The sequence below is a fragment of the Meleagris gallopavo genome, chromosome 1 (genome assembly GCF_905368555.1).
Source record: "Meleagris gallopavo chromosome 1, MGAL_WU_HG_1.1, whole genome shotgun sequence".
NCBI lineage: Eukaryota > Metazoa > Chordata > Aves > Galliformes > Phasianidae > Meleagris > Meleagris gallopavo.
Window position 1 is genome coordinate 186714129 of NC_139404.1, and position 20591 is coordinate 186734719.

Below are 20591 nucleotides of genomic sequence, written 5' to 3' on the forward strand. Positions count from 1 at the left end.
AGTTTTAAAACAAATTTAAAAAAAGCAAACATAACTTGCATTTTATAGCACATCATGCAAACTCTGAGCCCAAATTACAGATGCCTGGCTCCTTCCCTGCTCTTCTGTCACAAAAAAAGCAAAGGCAGTTCTCAAAGCTTTGCATTTGACTCACTGTCAGCAATCAAGCAGATATTGTCTCACCAGCCTCCACTGTTACTAAAAGGTTTTGGGGAGCTGCTATATGTAAAGCCACAAACATAAGGAGCATAGATTTTTGCCACAAGGTCTCATTTTGCTGCCAGCACCATTTCACACTGCTTCAATTCATTCAGTGCCCCCATTAACTCTTCAGGTGTAAACCCTAAAGGGGATCTGATGTTAACAGAAGACCCTGGGCTGATAGCCCAGGAACCAAATTAATTAATCTCCTACTGATGAACAATGCTAGGGACAGCTCTGTGCAGCAGCAGTTTGGCCTACCCTAGAGGGATGAGAATGAGAAAGTCCATAGAGAGAGCACCAGAGGGTCCTTATAGCTAGAGTGCTCGTGCTGGTACCTCACTATGGTTAACACAAGGCCACGAGCATGGACAACAAACTCCCCCCCGTGGGGATGCAGCGTTGGTGGGCACATCCACTCTCCCACCCAACAGGTCCCCAACCTTACCTGGGTGAAGCGTCGCACCAAGCAGGTCTTCCCCACACCGGCGTTGCCAATTAAAACAATTTTGAAGAGGAAATCATAATCTTCCATACTCATTTAAGCAGCTGCAAGAGAGGGAGAGTGACAAGCATGAAGCAAAGCAGTGGCTGAAGTGGTGTCCTCACATCGGCTGTGCAGCTCTGCTGCGGGACAGCTCTGAGTTTTGACTCCTTCCCACCAGGGAAATGCTCTTCCGTTCCCATTGGACTTTATTCCTCCAACTATCACAACAAAAGTCTCCCCAGCACGTGCAGACTCCCCAGATAAGGGACACAAGCCTGTCCTATGCTGGTGGCACTGCACAGGCAGAGTCCACACAGCTCCAGCAACGTCACCAACTGCATGGTGTCAGCCTGCTTCTGGCTTTTGTGCCATCCTGTGAGTCATCAGAGCTGCCTTCAGCCTAGGGCACATGGAGCTGGGATGGGGGGGCACTGGGAAATTGTATAAAAATAAAGCCAAAGCAAAACTTTGTGAGAACAGCTTGGCATAAATGTCAAATGGGAAGGCAAGATAGAAGAGGTGAAGGGGAACATAGCGCGCCCACAAGAATCCCTGTGCAACCCCTTGCCAGGATGCTCACACTGACATTTTGGCAATGCCACAGGACGAGGGTGGGGCTGCCTACATGGGGAAGATCTACAGGGTTTCTTTTGGTTGCTGAAAGCATGGAAAAGACCAAGCACAGATGCAGAGCTTGCTGCAGACAAGCAAGCAATGCTAGACCCACAGCTCCTCTCCAGTTCACCCAAGGGTGCTGCTGGTGCCACAGCCAGAAAAGAGGGTTTTCAAGAAAATGCAGGTATTGCAGTTGGTGGCAAAAACCTGTCCTCAAGACCAGTAACCCTTGTCCTCAGTGGTAATGGCATAGAAGACTTTGGTAAAGAGACAGATCCACAGCTGTCAGTTGGGTATCTGAGTGTGGTACCCAATCTACTAGTACATAGAGGTTATGGATGAGGAGATGGAACCAAAGATGGGAAGCACAGGGGATGGAGGATGGTGAGAAAAAAGAAGGAAAAAAAAGAGTATTAGAGAATTGTTGTCCTCTGTCAAGCCCCGTATGGCTTACAAGGTTGAGTCAGCCTGACAGAGCACAGCAAAACAGCCCTCTGTGGATGACCTGATGGACCCAAAGGCTGGCAAGGTGAAAGACCAATTCATCTGCATGGTGTTAGTGAGACCCTTGGCTTCTTCAGGAGCCTAAAAAAAGGCTAACCACACCAATTAGTGACTAATGATCTGCATCACACCGGCTGACAGTCAGGAGGGGCAGCTGAGTCACTGCATGGCCACGTCACAACTGAGCTGGAGTGCAAGCACACAGCTGGAGCAGCCCTGAGGATGCTCGGATCTCACCTTGCTCCAACACCCAGCAGTGGGACCTCAAAAAGCAGCCTTCCAAATGTGCTTGTTTGTTTCCAGGGGCTGTTGTCTCATATAAGAGTTTCGTGCTTCCATGCGTGGCTTTCCCTGGATAATGCAGTGTTAAGAATGTGTTGATGCTCCTCTTATAATCAAGGCTAAATGCTAATACATGGCTTCCAGCTTTCAGACCAGCCAGCACAAAGAAAAATGTGATCATCTACTAAAAGCTATTTCAAGACTACTGAGACTTACTCAGCACTAGATAATTATCCCTGGGATTCTTCAAATCCCAGAGGGCATTGCTACCCTGGAGCAATTTCATTTATATTACTTGTACCCCAAACAACCCAACATTCAAATTTATCTTCTCAGGAACCTTAAAAATAAACTTCCTCTGCAGATCTTTGGGCTCAGAAAGTCTAAGTGGCTCAGACATACCCTAGAGTTATGTCTGATCCCCTTCGTTAGGCTCCAAGACTAATCATATGGGATAATGACCCCCAAACTGGAGCTGGAAGAGAAGCCAGGGACATAAAACAAACAGTGTGACAAAGAGATTAAATGCCAGAACTAAAGAAGGAGCAGTGGACGTGGGAGAATTGTGGGGGAGAAAAAAAGCAAAGGACGAAGAAGAAATTCAGAGGGCAGTTGGGGTGCCCTATGCCCCCCATCTACAAGAACTGCTGTTCCTACGTGCACACACTGAGCTATCACACTGTCAGCACTGAACACGAAAACACTGCAGCAGTTTCCCTTACGAAATCCCCTCCTTTGCAACCGCGGCCTTTGGGCCGAGTGACCTTTCCTGCTGACTCAATCGCACACAACACTCCCTCTCCCCAGGGAAGGTCTGCCTCAACCTCTGCCCTCTCTCCACTCTCGGCAATACATCACACATTACTTTTTTGTTTTTCTTTTTTAAAGCATAGAATTCTTTTTCTTTCTTTTTTTCCCTGTTTTTGTTGTTGTTGTTCTTTTCTGCAGGCACAGGGCTAAGCCTTGTACCACTGTTGTGCTTTAGGGTGCTGGGGTCGCAGCTGAAGAGCAGGGTGGGGTGTTCATCCACACCTCAACCAGCCTTCTCCACCCAGTGCATCTGTTTAAATCACCACTGTGATCACAAACCGAGCCAGAAACATGCCCTGCTGTGGTGTGAAGCAGGAGGAGAGCTCAAGGCTGGCACACAGTTACAGTGGGTTGGGTGAGCACCAGCAGAGGTGGCCCTGCAGTGGCACCACAGCCTGCAGACGGCAGGGCACGTTCCAGGCTCAGATGATTTCCCCAGGCAAGACAACACTCTGGTATTTTGCAAGGTTTAACCCTAATTCAACCAGAAGGCTGTACAGATCCACCCATAATGAAGCACAGGCGCTTTCAGTCCTTCCTCCCGCTGGGCAAGCTCACACATGCAAGCTCCAGCTCCAATAACAACCACAGAATCAATAAGGCTGGAGAAGACCCCTGAGATCATCCAGTCCAACCACTGTCCCACCCCTGCCATGACCACACGCCATATCCCTCAGTGCCACATCTACCCTCTTCTTGAATACCTCTGGGCACTGTGACTCCACCACCTCACTGAGCAGCCTGTGCCAGTGCCTCACCAGTCTGAGAATGAACTTTTCATGATATCCAACCTCAACAGCCAAAAGGAGGACATGTAGAAGCTGTGGGCTGCCTACGCCATGCAGGGAGAACCAGTGTGATCCAATAGTCCTTATCCCTTCATCCAGGGTCACAGTTACAGAAACCTTTCTGTAATCACGGTCAGCAGGACCTGGCCCTCTGCTTTACCCTGCCATGGGCTTTTCATTGCTTCTAAATGTGAAACTGCAAAGCTGATGGAGGAGATAAATTCCTATCTGCTTCTGTTCATAAGGCAAGGAGTTTCTCTGCAGCAAATACATGCTTTAGGGAATACTGTTTCCATACATTTTAATTATTCCTCAATGTGATGTCCTCTTCCTGAATTTGCTCTGTTCACCTATTATTTTGCCTGGCCCACTTCCGTTTACTTCGCAATGTTCACCACCGCCCTCTTTACCATCTGAACTAATTATCTTCTTTTTGCCACAATTTTTCACTTATTACCTTGCATGGGCACAGAGGGCTGCTCCCCATCTCTGACTGGATTTGAACATAGAATCACCGAGGCTGGAAAAGACCTCCAAGGTCATCCAGTCCAACAATCCACCTATCACCAATATTTCCCCACTAAACCGTGTCCCTTACTACATCTGAATGTTTACTGATCACCTCCAGAGACGGTGACTCCTGACCACTCTTTCAGACAAGAATTTTTTCCTAACCTCCAACCTGAATCTCCCTTGGCACAACTTGAAACTTGCCAAGCTTAATCTCTCTGAGTATCAAGTAAGTGGCAGAAACCATCCAGAAGGTATTAGTGGCTTTGAAGTGATTGGTTTCTCCTTCACATGGAGGCAACTTCTAGCCTGCATGTCCCTCACCAGCTTTTACACTAGCAAGTCTTTGTAGTCCCTGCCCAAAACACGCAAGTATGAATGAGGTTTTTAGATGATGAAACATCTGGTGCTTTTCTCTTGACTCCTTTGCTTGAGGATAACTCTTCATCTCTAAACCTGACAAAGGCAGATTCTATGATGATGATTTTGCCCGAGTTGTTTTGGCCCACGAGAAGCATAAGACTTCAAAGGAACAAGACTAACTCAGCTGACCTCAGGGTGTGCCAACCTCTGCACACCAGATCACCAGATAATGCATCCTCAGGGAATACGAGCAGCCCTCATCCAAAGTCAAAAATCTCTTATGTCTAAAAGAGTGCTTCAACGCCTGAAATAATCTTCTTGTTTCTACCTTCCTGCAGTATCCCGGTCCCTCCTGAGTCGCAGAGGCTTTTGAGCCCATCATGCTCACCTCTCATGGATTATCAATTCCCACAGCCTCAGGAGGGCACATTCTGCTTACCAGCCACGGTCAGGGACTACTGGCCCTGAATCAGAGCAGGCTTAGTCCCATGAGTGGTCATTCATGACTATCTACAGCCAGTCCAATCCACACTGCAGAGTCTTCTCCACGTTAAGGGATAAAAACTGAAATTAGGCACTAAAGGAAGCCAGGAACCCCAATAATATGAATTCCAGTCCTATCTACTTTTCAACCCCACAGTATACATTTACTACCTACTTCAATTAGATGCAGAGGAGGATCTGCAGCCCCTTCCACTGCTATAGCTACCCAGTAGGGCAGGGTGTATTTGGATGTATTTATACAACTCAAAGAACAAAGATTTTCTGCTCTTAATCATCCAACAGCTACAAACAAATTTACCTAAATTACTGAAGTTCAAACAGCAGCTATTATGTATACAGAAATCACATGGAACACACACGCCATACAAGCAAGGAAATTCACAACTAAGGCCAAGATTTCAAGCAGAAAATTATCCCTTGCGGGCCAGAAAATTGCAGGGGACTCATCTCTGGACATGCTGCTGCATTACATAAGGCAGGATAAAATATTTCCATTTCCAGAGCACCTGCCAGCTCAAGCAGGTTCCTGTGCCTGCCAAGGATGAGACCAGCTCACGTCTCTCCGAGAAGCAGAAGCCCGAATCTCCTCCTGTGCCCTTGCCCACCTTCCTTGCTCCCTCTCTCCACAAGGCTAAACTTTCTTTCCATCCAAACAGAAAGAATTAAGAGAGATTTCATTCCCATTAAAGCTGAAATTAGCTGTATCATAGCCCTGCTCTGCGCTGGTGGCAGCAAAGCCACTTCCAGTTGGGATCCACACACTCATTTAGGTGGACTCTTCAAAAAGATCAGTCCCTCATTTGCAGGGATAAGGTTCAGAGTGCAGAAATCCCATACCCTGGTGATTTCCCAGTCAAAACACAGATGTATATACTCCATGCACAAGTTAGCTACTACATCCAGCACACAAGGCATGTTAGGCTTGCCATGCACTTGCCACCACTGACAAATTCAGACTCAGTAAGTCCATCTGATGCTCCCAGGAGGCATTAAGCTGCCACACACATGTGCAGGACTGCCCTGCACACTGCAGCCCCACCAGCACTGCATACAAGGTTTCCAACTGGAAAAAGAGCACTGTGAAAACCTCAACCCTACCCAAGAATTTTATTTGGAGAGATTTCTGTCCCTCATGCCTTTGGTTCAGGTTATTTCTTCTTACAGAAACCAAGTGAAATAAGTGGCAGGTACAAACTCTTGTGACTTACAGAGATATTTCTGTAAATAAAAATGCTAAAGCTGAGGGGTTTTGCATCAGTGACTGCACAGAGCACACAGCTCTCCCCCTTTCCTCTATTGCCATGAGGGAAAACTTGCAGCTCACTGAGCTATTTCAATTAGGTCACACATTCTTCGGCCTCAAGAAGTATATGTAACACCCCAACCAGTGACTCATGCCTGACCAGGTAAATCCAGTACCAATATCATTTCTTAGAAGAGTCCACAGCAGGAGCTCTGCTTCACTGGGCAGTTGCTTAGGAGAACAAGATGCTCAGAGGTGATGCCTATGCTCACAACACCAGAAGGCCCAGCTTCGGCATGGCCCACAGGCAGATACCAGCTTTACCCACTTTCACAGACAACAAACTGTAGACTGCCCTCTCCATCTGCCCTTTCCTCTTAATGCTGTAGGTTGCAAGTCTCACATTTAGGAGCAATTTTTGGATTTTCATGCACTCTTGTTGTTCTTTAACGACAAAAAAGTCTTTGTGTAGATGACATCCAGTGCAGTGCCTTCTATTTGAGATTGCCCTGACCCAAGTGCAACACCTTCTACTTGGCCTTGCTGAACATCATTAGGTTATTATTAGCCATCACTCAATCATAGAAGGCCACCAGATTGGTCAGGCACAATCTGCCTTTGGTGAAGCCATGCTGGCTGTCTCAGATGCCCTGCTCATCCTTCACATGCCTTAACATCTTCTGGGGTGCTTTGCTGGCACCAGCATCAAAAGCAGGATTAACGTACCTCACCAATCAATTTTTGTTGAATCGTTGAAGGATGGGCAGTGTTTGGGTTAGACACATCACTGAAGGTCTCAGTCTCACCAAAGGCTCTTCAGGAGACATCAGACAAAACTGTTCCTGTGGTCCAGATTCCCCACTTAAATTTCTCATCTTCTGGAAAGTTAATTTGTCATTTAATTTCTTTCTATCACCTCCACTTGATAGCACTTTTAATGCCCTTTGGCACTGGGAATGGCCACAGAAATGCAAGATCCCACACACAAATAAGTTATTTTCCATCAAATATAATTGAGGACCAAGCTGTTAATCAGTGATGATGCTCCAGGTTGTGGATGCTCCATCCCTGAAGGCATTCAAGGCCAGGCTGGATGTGGATCTGGGCAGCCTGGTCTGCTGGCTGGCAACCCTGCACATAGCAGGGAGGTTGAAATTAGATGATCATTGTGGTCCTTTTCAACCCAGGCCATTCTATCATTCTATGATTCTATGAACTAATGTAATTTCTGCATTACTTAGGAAAAATCACACACATACCACTTGAAAAATTAAATTAAAAAAAAATAATTTCTTTAGGACTGAAAAAAATGCTGATGTGCACATCAGTCACTCCAAAGACCAAGTTGCAAACTGCACCGCAACGGATTTTTGCATGGAAGAGGTTAAAGAATCAGCCAGCAAAGCAGACAGGCTGACTTCCAAAGGTGGAAAATTTGCATTGCCAAAAATCCAGCCAAAAATGCTGTTTTATCCACTCAAAAACAGCAACCTTTTCCCAAATGCAGAAAAAAAAAAGAGATTTTTTAAAAACCACAGCTAAGAATTCACTGGATTGCACTTTGCATGGAAAAGCCAGGAAAGCTTTGTGTGTTCAGCTCTCTGCAGCAGGGAACAAAGCCGTCCTTTAGAGCTGCATTTTGGGCAGCTGCCATTCCACCACAGGTGAAGCAAAGGGAGAAGGAGCAACACCAGCTTTGGTACCCCATCCGTGCAGTTCCCAAGGGAAACAGTCTCTGGTGTGCTAATGCCAAAGGAGGAATGATTCCATTTTGATGCAGAAGAAAGGTATGTGGGTATGCAAAGAACATCCCCAGCATTCATTCATGGGGTTGGCATAGGTTTGAATGGTGTCACAGTCATATGTGGATATATCTTGGCACTGGGTGACAGTGTTCTGATAAAACATGTGCTGGATTAAACTGTTTGACACCAGCATTTTTGATAAGAGAAAAGCTATCGTAAGGAAAGATTTGGATATTTACCAGAACATCATGACTGAAATGAGGTTACACATGCAAAAGCAGCGTGTTTATCGTTAATCAATAATGTGAGTGCCACAACTGCACTGTGAAATATGATGCTTTCCTGCTCAACTTGCTGTAGAGGACCTGCTTTTAGCAGGGGTTGGACTCTACAATCTCCAGAGGTCCCTTCCAATTCCTATGATTCTGTGGCATTAGATAGTTTGGGTTATAAAAGCACATCCAAGAAAACTTTTTTGAGTTTTAAAGACCATGACATATCTTACTGCTGTTTATCACTGGGTTTTGTTTGTGGTAGAGACTGTAGCATGATTATTTTTTTTTTAATTGCCAGTCCTTGGGCAACCTCTCCCAGCTGTCACGATCACCCACATTGAGGAGCAGGCTGATAGCTATCTGGCGCATAGATGTTCATTTCAGGGTGACAACAGGACCTTGATCTTTGCGGAGGATGAGCTCCACCAACCTCTATCAATGGGGATGAAACAATAATTCAGCAGCACTCTGAAGGCAAGATGTAGCATCACTAAAAAGCTTTGGTAACAAAAGCAGAAATTTGGGCTCGTGGTAGGTGAATGGAAGAAGACCTTTGACTATTTGTAGCAATCAAAAAGCTAACTCCTATAATGAGATGGAAGTTTGCCGCTAGTTTAGAACAGACAGCAGGATCCACAAAAAGCTTAAGTTTGGGCTCCTGGATCAGTGGCTTGGGAAAGATACATTGGGCTTATAAATAACATTTCCAAAATACAACAGTAAGTGATCATGTTGTTAATATTCAGACACCTACACCTCCTGAGGAGCAGACAGTATCTTGCCACTCATTTGTGCTAGGTTCAGCCTGCATACTGCATCACCCGGTCCCCAAAGAGGAGATGCTCTCTCTCCCACTACAGCTAAAGCAGCAAGACTCAAAGCCTAGACTGCAAAAGCCAGGACACTGCAGCTGTAGGGCGAACCGTATTAAAAATAAATAAACCAGGTTTATTTGGAAAAAAATAAACACGTCACGTCCTCCTTATTTGGAGAGATAACACTTCATTGAGAAGCTTGACCCCTACGTAGCATCTCTCATACATTTTGTCACAGCCCGAAGCGTTGTAACAAAGCTTTCCCAAGGGCTTTGCTACATTTTAATGGACTATTTCCAGAATTTAATACTTTTTGAACACAAAGTGACGGAGGAGCACAATAAAATAAGAGTTCCAGACCCCTGTTAAGATGGCAGAGACAATGCAATAGCATCAGTTCCCAGAAGCAATTCATACTCCTCAGTCATTTCCACTCAGGAAGCATATTTTACCTGTAGAATCACATATGTTCTTGCACACATAAACCTCTGCTCTGTAACAAAAGCACACTGCCAGCACAAGCATTTTCTCCTCAAAAATACTCTCATTTGACAGCAAACCTTCAGCTGAGCTGATGAGGAATACACAGGCAGCTGCACTTCTGCAAAGAAAGGCTCCAGAATATTTCTAACCGCAAGAATCTGCCAGAGCAGCAGATGTTTCATGAAAACAAGTTGTTCAGAAGGGGAAGAAAGGGGAAAAAACAGAGAGCTGGGCGTTGCTTCACGACTGGTTTAAGCCAATCTAAGCCCCGCTGCCTCTGAGGGAAGGCAGCTATTCCCAAGCTCTGCCAGCTGAGACCCAGTCCAGATGGGAAGGATTCTGGGGATGGGAGAGCAGAATGAGGTTTGACTCAGCTCGGCTGTAGGCTGCAGGTGACTTCATGGCCCCAAATGGCAGTGGGAGCCTGGGGACAAAGGACAGGCAGCAGCTCCTGAAGGTAGAAGACCTTCAGGATCACCAGGTGCAAACACCAACCCGACTCACAGAGTCCCATTACTAAACCACCCCTTAGGCCCCATCCACGTCTCTTAAATACCACCAGTGTTGGGACTGCAGCCCATTCCAAAGCTCAACCAAAGCAATGGTTACAAATTACTGTGTCTATTAATCATTTCAGATTTTGGTGCAATGCTCCAATTTTACCTGCAGAAATACAGAGTGGTTTTGTTTTCAGAGGAGCAGCTCATGGCTGAAATGAGGAAACAAAACAGGAGTGATGCCACAAAACCATTCCAACCCTGCAGTTGCTGGCCATGTGTGCACCTCCCAGAATTTCATTTCCACAGGAAAGTACTTTCGTCATCACTAATACCTCCGTAATGGCCATTTCTCATAATGATGGCTCCCAAACAAGGTTTCTATAGGAATGCCATAAATCTCTTCATGATGTAAGGAATGGACTTGATAATCTTGACAGTCTTTTCCAACCTAGATGATGATTTTATATCCATTTTCTGGCCAAATCTTAGCAAACGTGGCCAGCTCTCAATTCAATTAGACTTTCAGATGGTGACAGTACTTTTCACATATCCAAATCCACTGCTAAAGCACATTTATCCATCCATGGTGGCTGGCTGCAATTCGAGAGTCTGCATGGGTTAAAATTGATACTAAAAGAAATCCTCAGAAGCGACAAAACACCAGCCCTTGGTGTAAGCTTTCTGCTTCAGATCTCCCACCTCTGCAGAGACATTATTCAAACAGCTTTTGGGTACACTGTCTGAATAACATCCCCAGCACCAGCATCATTCCCAAGGGGCAGCATTCCAGAGGAAGGGTCCTTCAGATATATTATTTAGAGCTGGAGCAGCAAGTTGTGCCTTGAGGAGAAAAGCAGGCAGAAGCCCACAGCACCAAGCTGCTCGTGTGTGCGCACACTTAAAAGTACAGCACCTGTCACAACAGTCTGGTCCTGATAAATCACATCTTCACCTCTGCTCACCTCTGCTCCCAAGCTCAGCTTCTCCCCATCTCCAGCCACCCAGGTAATAAATTATTGCAGAGATCTGCTGATAGAATTTTGCATTTGCAGAGAACAAGGTGGCACAACTGCAGCTTCTGCAACACTAATACTCACCCTTTGGATGCTGTCAGCATGTGACAGCCCTATGACAGAGCCCATAATCTCCCAAAGCACAGCACGTGCATTCCCTTTGCTCAGTGGTTTATTTCTATCACACGTTAGAAATCACCCTTTCCTGATCTCCTGGCAGCAACACACTGAAGTTTTGACCTCCGTGGGGCTAATGTTAGGAAGCAGAAAAATCATTTCTTTCTGTACTTACAGCAAACAGCAGGCAGCTCTCCATAGCAGTCTGGAAAGTGCCCAGTGACAGAGCCCACACCAACACACTGCCACAGCCATAGAGATGCTGGGTGGCACATCAGCTCTGTGTGTGTGACCATTTATTTCTATTCCTTAGCAACAGAGCAGCCCCAGGGGATGTTTTTAGCGTGCTGTGTTGTTGGTTTTTTTTGGTGTTGATTCTCTATTTGGCACCCTGGGGAAATTCCTGAGCAGAAGATAGCAATTTTTAAAAGAGGATAAATGCTGGCACTCAGTGATCCTTATGGGTGCCTTTCCAGCTTGGGACATTCTGTAATTCTGTGAGTCATGGCAGTATCAATATCCCCAGCTCCCTCTGGCTTCCAAGCAAACATGCAATAAAATGCTGCCTAATCTACATGAGAAAAACAAATACCACCTGATGTTTCCCAACTCAGTCAGCAACGTGGCTTTAAGAAAAAAAAAAATTAATCATAGGAAGGATAAAGAAATCACATAGCTCTGCAGTTCCATTGGTTGTCATGGCAAAGAAAATCCCCAACTCTCTGACTTATGTGTTTTGTAGGGAAGGAAACAACAAAAATGCTTTTTTTTCAAGGCTAGAAGGGAATGTTTTCCTACTAACTGCTCATGAACACATGCACTCAGCAAACCCTGCATTGCAAGCAACGCATACATCTTATCAGAGCAGAATTTCTGAGGTAGGTGCTCCTTTGGCTGAACTTCAGCAGCAGGACCCCAAGAGCTGGCTTCTTCCAGCTATGCCTGCTGCTCTCCATCATCCCTTTCACCACCACAGCTTCTTCAACCCATTTTATTCACAGCCCTTCCCCTCCTGTAAGCCTTCCTCTGCACTCTGCTCCAGCCCTTTGTCTGGGAGGAACAACAGGACCCTGAGGGATCATGTTTGCTGGAAGCTGCTGGAAGCGGTGCTCCTCCGTGGACCAGGCTCCTTTCTTCCACATTTCCCAACCCCATCTGCTGGGACTGAAGAAGTTGCACAATGCACACGTGGCTCACTGGAAAGCAGCCTAATGGAAAACACAAAAACACAAGCTCCCCAAAAAGGAACTGGGTACAGAACTGCAGTGTCACACTCAAAAGTCACTGCATATGCAAGAGCCACAGGTGAGCAAAGTGATGGCATCAGTGGGCATCACCTCAAAACTCTGCTGTGATCAGGGGTGCAAATTAGCTAAAGGCAACAGGGTATCACAACTGGTATCACAGAATCACAGATTGGAAGAGACTTCAAAGATCATCCAGTTCCAACCCTTTGCCACAGGCAGAGTTGCCAAACACTAAATCAGACATTGCTGATTTGTCCAGGGCCCCATCCAACCTAGCCTTGTACAACTAGATTGGATCCTTTATCTTTTGTATATGGGGCAGGAGATTCCTCATCTTCCTCCTCTGCAGGGACAAGCTGTGCTCATAGGGCTGCAACTCAGTATGAACACACCAAAAGGAGGTGTGCACCCACGACGGGATAAGCAGATTCTCACAACTTTTCATCTTAGAAACATGGAATTGCAACACAAAAGCTTCATACATTAACCGTGACTCACCGCACCGAGGTTGCCAGAGCTGTTGGAATTCCAACCACAACCCACAACAAGAGGCTTGGCTCCTCTACCCAGAGAATAAACCAAAAGCACAGAGAACAGGACTTTCGGGGCAGGTTACCCCTCAGTACTGCAGCATCCTTGCTCTGAGATGACTGCTGTCCTCTGGCATTTTAGAGTCCAGAGCATTTCTGAATTACTCCATGAGTAGGTGGATGCTGGGAGAGATGGTGAGGAAGAAAGCAGGGGCCTCCTCAGAAAGAGTGGTGAGGCATTGGCACAGGCTGCACAGGAAGGTGGTGGAGTCATTGTCCCTGGAGGTGTAAAAGAGATGTGGAGATATGGCACTAAGGGACACAGTCAGTGGTCATGGGGATGGGTTGACGGTTGGACTACATGATCTCAGTGCTCTTTCCAGCCTTAATGGTTCTGTGATTGCAAGCAAGAAGAACTCTCTGAAAGTTGCTGCACTGGAAGGGGCACCAGACAATTTTTTCTTCCTTAAATACGTGGCAGAGCAAATGTCTTTCATCCTGGCTGAGAAACTTTGCCCTGAGGCCACTGCCAGTTAGTTACATTCAAGGCTCAAGATCTTGACACACACTGCTGAAAGAAAAGTGTGTTTTGGTTACAGAAAACCCTGCATTATCAGCTTCTTAAACGCATAAAGACTTTCACATTTTTCTTTAGGATCCAGCTTGTCAGAGGAAATGGCATGAGATGAACAGACTGTGCTTGTGCCTCTGTGTGGGTATGTAACATCTCCCATTTGTTCCTTCCTCGCCGTTCCCTAACTTGATATCAAATTATTTGGACTGACACCATTTGTTCTTTAACAGACGAGCAGATTACCCAATAACAACAATTGTAACTCAAAACTGAACATAAGGCATTCTCATTTAGTAAAACAGTTTTCCCTCTCAGTGTTTCTCAAGGAGACCACTGAGCAAAGCTCTGTGTAAGGGACTTTTGCAGAAACATCACTTTAAGACTGAAGTTTGAAAACAGATTTAGAGTCACTATTTGTTCTTTTTTCCAACTTTTCAGACAGTTTGCAAAGACTTCCACACATGCACTGCAGTGAGCCAACTGAGTGACAACAAGCAAATTCCACCTTTCCAAATTCCTTTGCTTTTCCATCTAGCTTTCCTTCAAGGGACGAGCCCAAACGCCCACTATTTTCAAGACTGGCACCTTCATCACTACCATGCACTGCTGCTCCCTTTTGGCAAAAGCACCTCAATGTTCCTGGAATAGTCACGTAATGGAACAACTGAAATTTAGCCAGCTTGAAGAACTGGATACATGCATGAAAAAAGCAAAAGCAAACAGTAACAAAAGCTTTCAAAATTGGGTTCATGTGGACTGCGGTATTTGCTTAGCTGGAAATACCTGGAATTGTTACAGATTATGGGGAAAATAAATGTTTTAGCTATAAAATCTAGGTTTAAAAGAAAAAAAAAAAGTGATAGAAAGAAACTATAAGGCAATTTTGGCTATAAAAATAGAGAAAACATAAAAAAAAACAGAAGTGTGGAAGGATTGGGTGGACTTAGGATGAGAGGGATTTGCCTTAAGTTGTTCCAAGGGAGGTTCAGATTGGATATTTGGAAAAATTTCTTATAAAGAGCAAAAATGCATTGGCATAGGCTACCCAGGGAGTGGTGGAGTCACCGTCCCTGGAGATGTGGCACTGAGGGACGTGGTTAGTGGGCATGGTGGGGGTGGGTCAACAGTTGGACTAGATGATCTTAGTGGTCTTTTCCAACCTTAATGATTCTATGATAAAGATGCCCTGCAAAGGCTGCTGGAGCACCATGACTCTGGGATAGCAAAACCAGGGCAGGAGAAATGCAGCCAGAAATGGACAGTGGCAAGGACGAGTTGGCAAAAGCCATCCTGAGCTTTGATCCACACATCAGACACCTGCAGGGACAAGAGCAAGAGCCTTTGGGTCACCTCTATGGAAAGTCAGAAAATGCATCATTGCTAAAATTACAAAGCAGTGTGTATTCTGGTGAAACTGTACCTCGTATTTGGGGATCTGAGTTCCCAAAACTGAACACAAACAGGGTTGGAGTGCAAATCTTGGTGCCAACCATAACAAGAGTCACCTACAGGCAAGCCATGCATCAGTTATAAAATACATGCTTTCAACTCACTGACAGGCTTTTGGGTTGCACAAAAGCACGAAACAACCCCAAGCAATCATGAGAATGTAGGCATTAAGCATCAAGTATCCCATTTGTGGTGCAAAACAAGGAGACGGGTTTAAGCGCCATTCTGGCAGAGAAACGTAAGTTGGCTGATGGCAAAAACAAGTGCTCCACATCAGAAAGAGTAAAACAAAAGGCTTTTTGTAGCCTTTGGAGTGAAGAACTTCATTTCCAGCAAAGAAATCCAAGATTTCACTGCGTGCTCACTAATCTGCTGCATTGGTTGCTGCTGCTCTGCAGTGGCCCCACGCGCAGCACAGGGCGGAAGCCAGCAGCCCTGGGAGCTCACTGAAATCGCTCCAAGTTTCTTCTCTTGGCAACCTACAGCCTCTCTTCTCCCTCCACAAAACTGGGTTAGCGCAGAGAGAGGCTTCCCGGGTAACTTGCTGAAGTTGCAGATGATGAAGGTCACAGAAAGCACGGTTTGTTGGTATATTTCTTGAGAAGTCAGTGCAGACGCTGCCTGCTCTCTGGAGCAGCTCTGTGTCACCTTGTGTTTGTTCGAAGTCAGCAAAGCAGAGCTCAAACATGGTTACAAACATCATCCCCATCACCCTTAGGACAGATCTACATCTTCACTGTGATGAACGTGCAGGAAGCCAAACCCAACAATATAACACGGCACTGAGGTTAAATTATTCATTCATCATGTTTTTACAACAACCAGCAAGTCAAAAACATCAGAGTAATTTGAATGCCAGCATGGTTATTTCAGAAAACAAGAGCAGTGTTACAACTACTACAATGTGGCTTCACTGCCTGTCCCACTCCTCAGGCTGTCCGTGCTTTCAGTGCTTGCTGCTGGGTTGTATCACAGAGTGCACAATGCAAGCTTCATTCACACCAGCCTCTACAGAAGGCCATACAGAGCTCAACATCATAAAAAGGAGTTCTGCTTTGGAAGAATATACTGCTGTTCCGTTATTGCTATTATGTTGGAAGAACCCTCTAAAAGGCCCAAATTACAACTCAGAATATCCCAAGTTGGAAGGGACCTTTAAGGCTCATCAAGTCTAAATCAAAAGCTTCACTCAGCACTTAATTTTTGCAAGGAGTGTGCATTTCCATCCTGCAGATGTGCCCACAAGTACATTCTTTAGATCTGACAGAATGAACAGGTTGTGCACAAACACTGTGTATGTTTTTCCTCTTTCTTCATAATTAAGAGTAACTTCTAATCTGTATGGTGATAACACTCAGTAATCCAAGCCAGGCTGATGACCTCACCATCCTCCCTACTACACAAAAATCTCTTTGTGAGCTTTATTTCCTACCTCAGAGCTCTCAGTACACATGGGCAAGATGGGGAAAAGTAACAGATGAAGCTATTTGCCCAAGGTCAGACATTTGGGATCCGCCTCCATGTAGCCAGATCCAAGTCTCACAGTCTCTTCAACAAACTACTTCACCTCTACAGACTCATCCCCCTGCTGCTCCCAACTCAGCTTTGCTCTTCTCAACTACCCATGCATTTTTTTCATTCTGCAGTCACTACACATGCCTTCCACTGCCCTTCTGTTATCCTTCCTACATGTACACTTGTCTTTATTCAGCAACTGCCAAGAAAGGTGTAGCAGGGCAGGCATTTTCTCTAGGAAGCAGTTCTGGTTTTTGTACTCATGAAATGCCCCTTTCAAGTAGTAAACTTTGTATAAAAGTTTAAGCTACCAATACCAAGCAGATAATTATTTCTTCTTGCCCCTCTCCCTGCCCACCTCCAGTGTTGGAACACAGGAGTTACCTGTGGCAGCACAGTGTTCCCTCCATAGTCTTCATCGTTTCTCCAGGCGCAGAGGTCAGACTTCTGGATCGCTAAAGCAGCTCTGAAGCACCAAAAGCCAACTGTACCTCTCTACAACTTTTCCAGCTTAAAATGGTCAATATCCACCTCTTCTTAAAGCTCTCAGCTCCAACTGCTCCAGAGGACTGTTCTACCCTCTCCATCCCAAGCCTCACCACCTGGAAGCTCTGCCGCTCACCTCGGTTGTTTATTTGTAGAACTGGTTTAAGCTCTGTTGGCAAGAGAGCTCTTCCATGCCAAGTACGTTAAGGAATCCTTTTTAAATAAATTAATTAACAAATTTGGGCCACAAAGATATCAGGGGATTGGAGCACCTCCCCTATGAAGACAGGCTGAGGGAGCTGGGCTTATTCAGCCTGGAGAAAAGAAGGCTGCGGGGTGACCTCATTGCAGCCTTTCAGTACCTAAAGGGAGCCTACAAACAGAATAGGAATCAACTCTTTGAAAGGGTTGACAACTGCAGGACGAGGAGAAATGGTTTTAAGTTGAGGGAGGGGAGATTTAGGTTGGACGTTGGAGAGAAATTCTTTACAGAAAGAGCGGTGAGGTGCTGGAACAGGCTGCCCAGAGAGGTTGTGGATGCCCCGTCAAGGCCATGTTGGATGGGGCCCTGGGCAGCCTGGTCTGGTATTAAATGGGGAGGTTGGTAGCCTTGCATGTAGCAGGGGGGTTGGAGATTCATGATCCTTGAGGTCCCTTCCAACCCTGGCCATTCTGTGATCCCGTGAAACAAAGGATTGATCCCATTCAGCATCTCCAGACACCTCAGTTACTATGATTGACCTTCTCTGGCCTTCACAGATCTCATTCACTGGCATCCATTCAACAACAACAACACTGGTGAATGATAATGTTTCATTTGCAACTTCAGGGCTTCCCTTTGCTCTTCCTTCCACTGATTCCCTTATTATTACTTTTCACATTAATTTCACAGCCCAGTGTACATAAATCCCAGCCACTATCCCCAATACACAAGTGGATGTGCATGGGCAGACCTCTGCAACAAGCTATCCTCCCTCCAACTTATCTCTGACTGCTGCTCAAAATGAGTTCATTCTCTGAATTTGTGGCCATGACCTGTTGTCACCCACCAGAAAACATTAAGCTTTGCCCAGTGGAAGCTGTGTTTTGTGTTTGCACAGTTCCTCAGCAAGCAGTGATGAAACACAGAGTGTAACACACACAAATCCTGCCTCAAGAACCACTCCATATTTAAAGCAGCAAGGCTCCCTTCTTGAGGCCTGTTATTCCTAGGTGGAAATGTCAGGTCACTACTCTCATGTTATTTATTTTGCTCTGGGTCTGATGCACAAAGGACCCAGAACCTCCCCTGCTCCAGCAGGCTGAGATGCTGAGCCACATGACTTAAACTCACCATCAAATTCCTTGGCAACATCAGCCAGGTAGGGAGTTATGAGGGATGTGAACAAATGAGGTAAGATGCATTTTTTATATTTACAGGGATTTCTGTGACAGGGCAGAGGGAGTTCTTCCCACACAAAAGCAGGAACATGATGGGGAGTGCTGTGACACTTCCAGCTATAGTCAAAACAGCCATTATATGAGCTTGTCCTTTGAAGGAGGACAAATGACCCCAGTCACACTCTGAGGCATGCTGCACTGGGAACCATTTCAGGGTTAGATGCTCCTTTCTAAAACCAGAAGTTTGAGGATAAAATGCCTTAGGCAAAGCCCTCAAAGCCAAACTAACTTCACAAAATAACGGTACATCAACACTTCAGTGCATTTACTGAGAATAACCCAAATTCCCAGTAACATGCATGTCTTACACATGAGAAATTCAGCTAGTTTCAGAGTACAATATTTTCCACTGTGTTCCTATGTGTCACATCACATATTAAGGCCCAATTAATACATCCTCACTTTCAAGAGGGTGTACAAATTACAAGCTCTTCCTTCCTAGGAGGAGATGGATGCTGCTTACAGGAAGGCATATTCCATAATTCTCTCCCTAAATCATATCACTTGGCTTGGTCCACATGAAATACCAGGAGAAAAAGGCCTTTAGCAATCCTATTGCCATTAGCAATGCCAGAACTACAAGCCATCACAGTTAATTGCATACTGGACATGTTATCTTCATCTGCACAGCACTGCTTGAATCCCTATCATACCTTCCCAGACAAAGCCCCATTAACATGCAAATGAAAAGTTCACACTCCTTCATTTTGCACACAAACAGCAGGTCCTACTTGAGATGACACAAAGTCATAAGCATAAGTAATGAAAGGATCAAAACGAGATAGGGTGCTTATAGGTGTCACAGTAATGCTTGCAAACCAGCCTCTCCTCTAATTACCAGCATACTTCTTAGGGGGATCAATTACAACAATACGAGTGAATGAGATCCTAAAGTTGAAAAATGTACTAGACTAAACATGAATGCAGCCATCAATATAGTCATCAATACATATATTTAATAAGGGGTGGGGTTTAGCAAAATATAGAACACAGAGAGTTATAAACATCTAGAAAGACCAGAATCCATGACTCAGAGGCTTTAAGAGTCCCAGCAACACAATATACCCCAACTATAAAATCACTCAGCAGGCTATAATTATTCTTGGTGTTTTGTTTTTATTGTAAAATTCAGTGTATGCATATCTAACTGGGAGGCATAGGCAGGAAGCCAAGCCTCAAACTGTGCTTTATCGACTAACGATGTCTCTATTAGCCATGGGATGATGGTGCTCCAAACAGAAATACTAGTTTGCCCGGACCAACCCTGAAGATGATACAATGCAAGCAGTCCTCCATACCATGTAAGTGTTGGTTGAACATTGCCATCAAGAATCTGAATTTAACAAGCTCTCCTTTCCTTGAAATGTTATGTACATCTTATTTCTATTTTGAAATGGAAAGCAGTCTTTTGCAATCACGTAAACAGGTGCCAGAAGGTTCCAAAGGAAAAAATGCTTCAGAAAAAATTACAAGAATCCGATTTCTACAAGTCTTGCAATCAACAGGCAAGCAGGAATGAGGCCAAATTAGTGGCTGCACTGTAATGAAGGTGGACAGGCTCTTGCCATTCCTGTTTAGCTGCAGCTGCTTGGTTGCTTTGGACATTCATTGCTGCCCAACAAGAGCACACACAGCAGCAACACACTTCTTCCCTGTGTTCCTGTCATAGCTTCCAGGTGTAGGTACTAATTTATGTTACCTACTTTCCGATCCTGTCCAAGTTGGTTTTTAGTAATTCTGAGCTCGTGAAGCTTCAGCATTTGGCCAAGTGCTCAAAACCTCTCTGAAATGTGTTTTCACGTGGGATGTACAAAAAAGCTGATGAAGTTCTCATTAGTAAATGATTTCACAGAATCATGAAATGGCCCAGGTTGGAAGGGACCTCAAGGACCATGAATCTCCAACCCCCTGCCACATGCAGGGCCACCAACCTCCCCATTTAATACCAGACCAGGCTGCCCAGGGCCCCATCCAACCTGGCCTTGAACACCTCCAGGGACGGGGCATCCACAACCTCTCTGGGCAGCCTGTTCCAGCACCTCACCACTCTCATAGTAAAGAACTTCCCCAGTATGCAACATAAATCTTCCCTCCT

The 20591-nt window shown here is 45.3% G+C and overlaps 1 protein-coding gene across 5 annotated transcripts in view; it reads right to left on the reverse strand.

The window, feature by feature from the left end:
* The window catches only part of RAB30 (RAB30, member RAS oncogene family), a 50200-nt gene that overhangs the window by 15577 nt on the left and 14032 nt on the right, over window positions 1-20591 (reverse strand). For all 5 annotated transcript variants that reach the window (XR_014881146.1, XR_014881145.1, XR_014881143.1 and 2 more), the window contains exon 2: window positions 650-750. Coding sequence is in view for 1 of the 5 variants with exons in the window: in XM_085216417.1 (XP_085072543.1) it covers window positions 650-742 (93 nt within the window). In the remaining 4 variants the exon portion in view is untranslated. The remainder of the gene's footprint in view (window positions 1-649; window positions 751-20591) is intronic.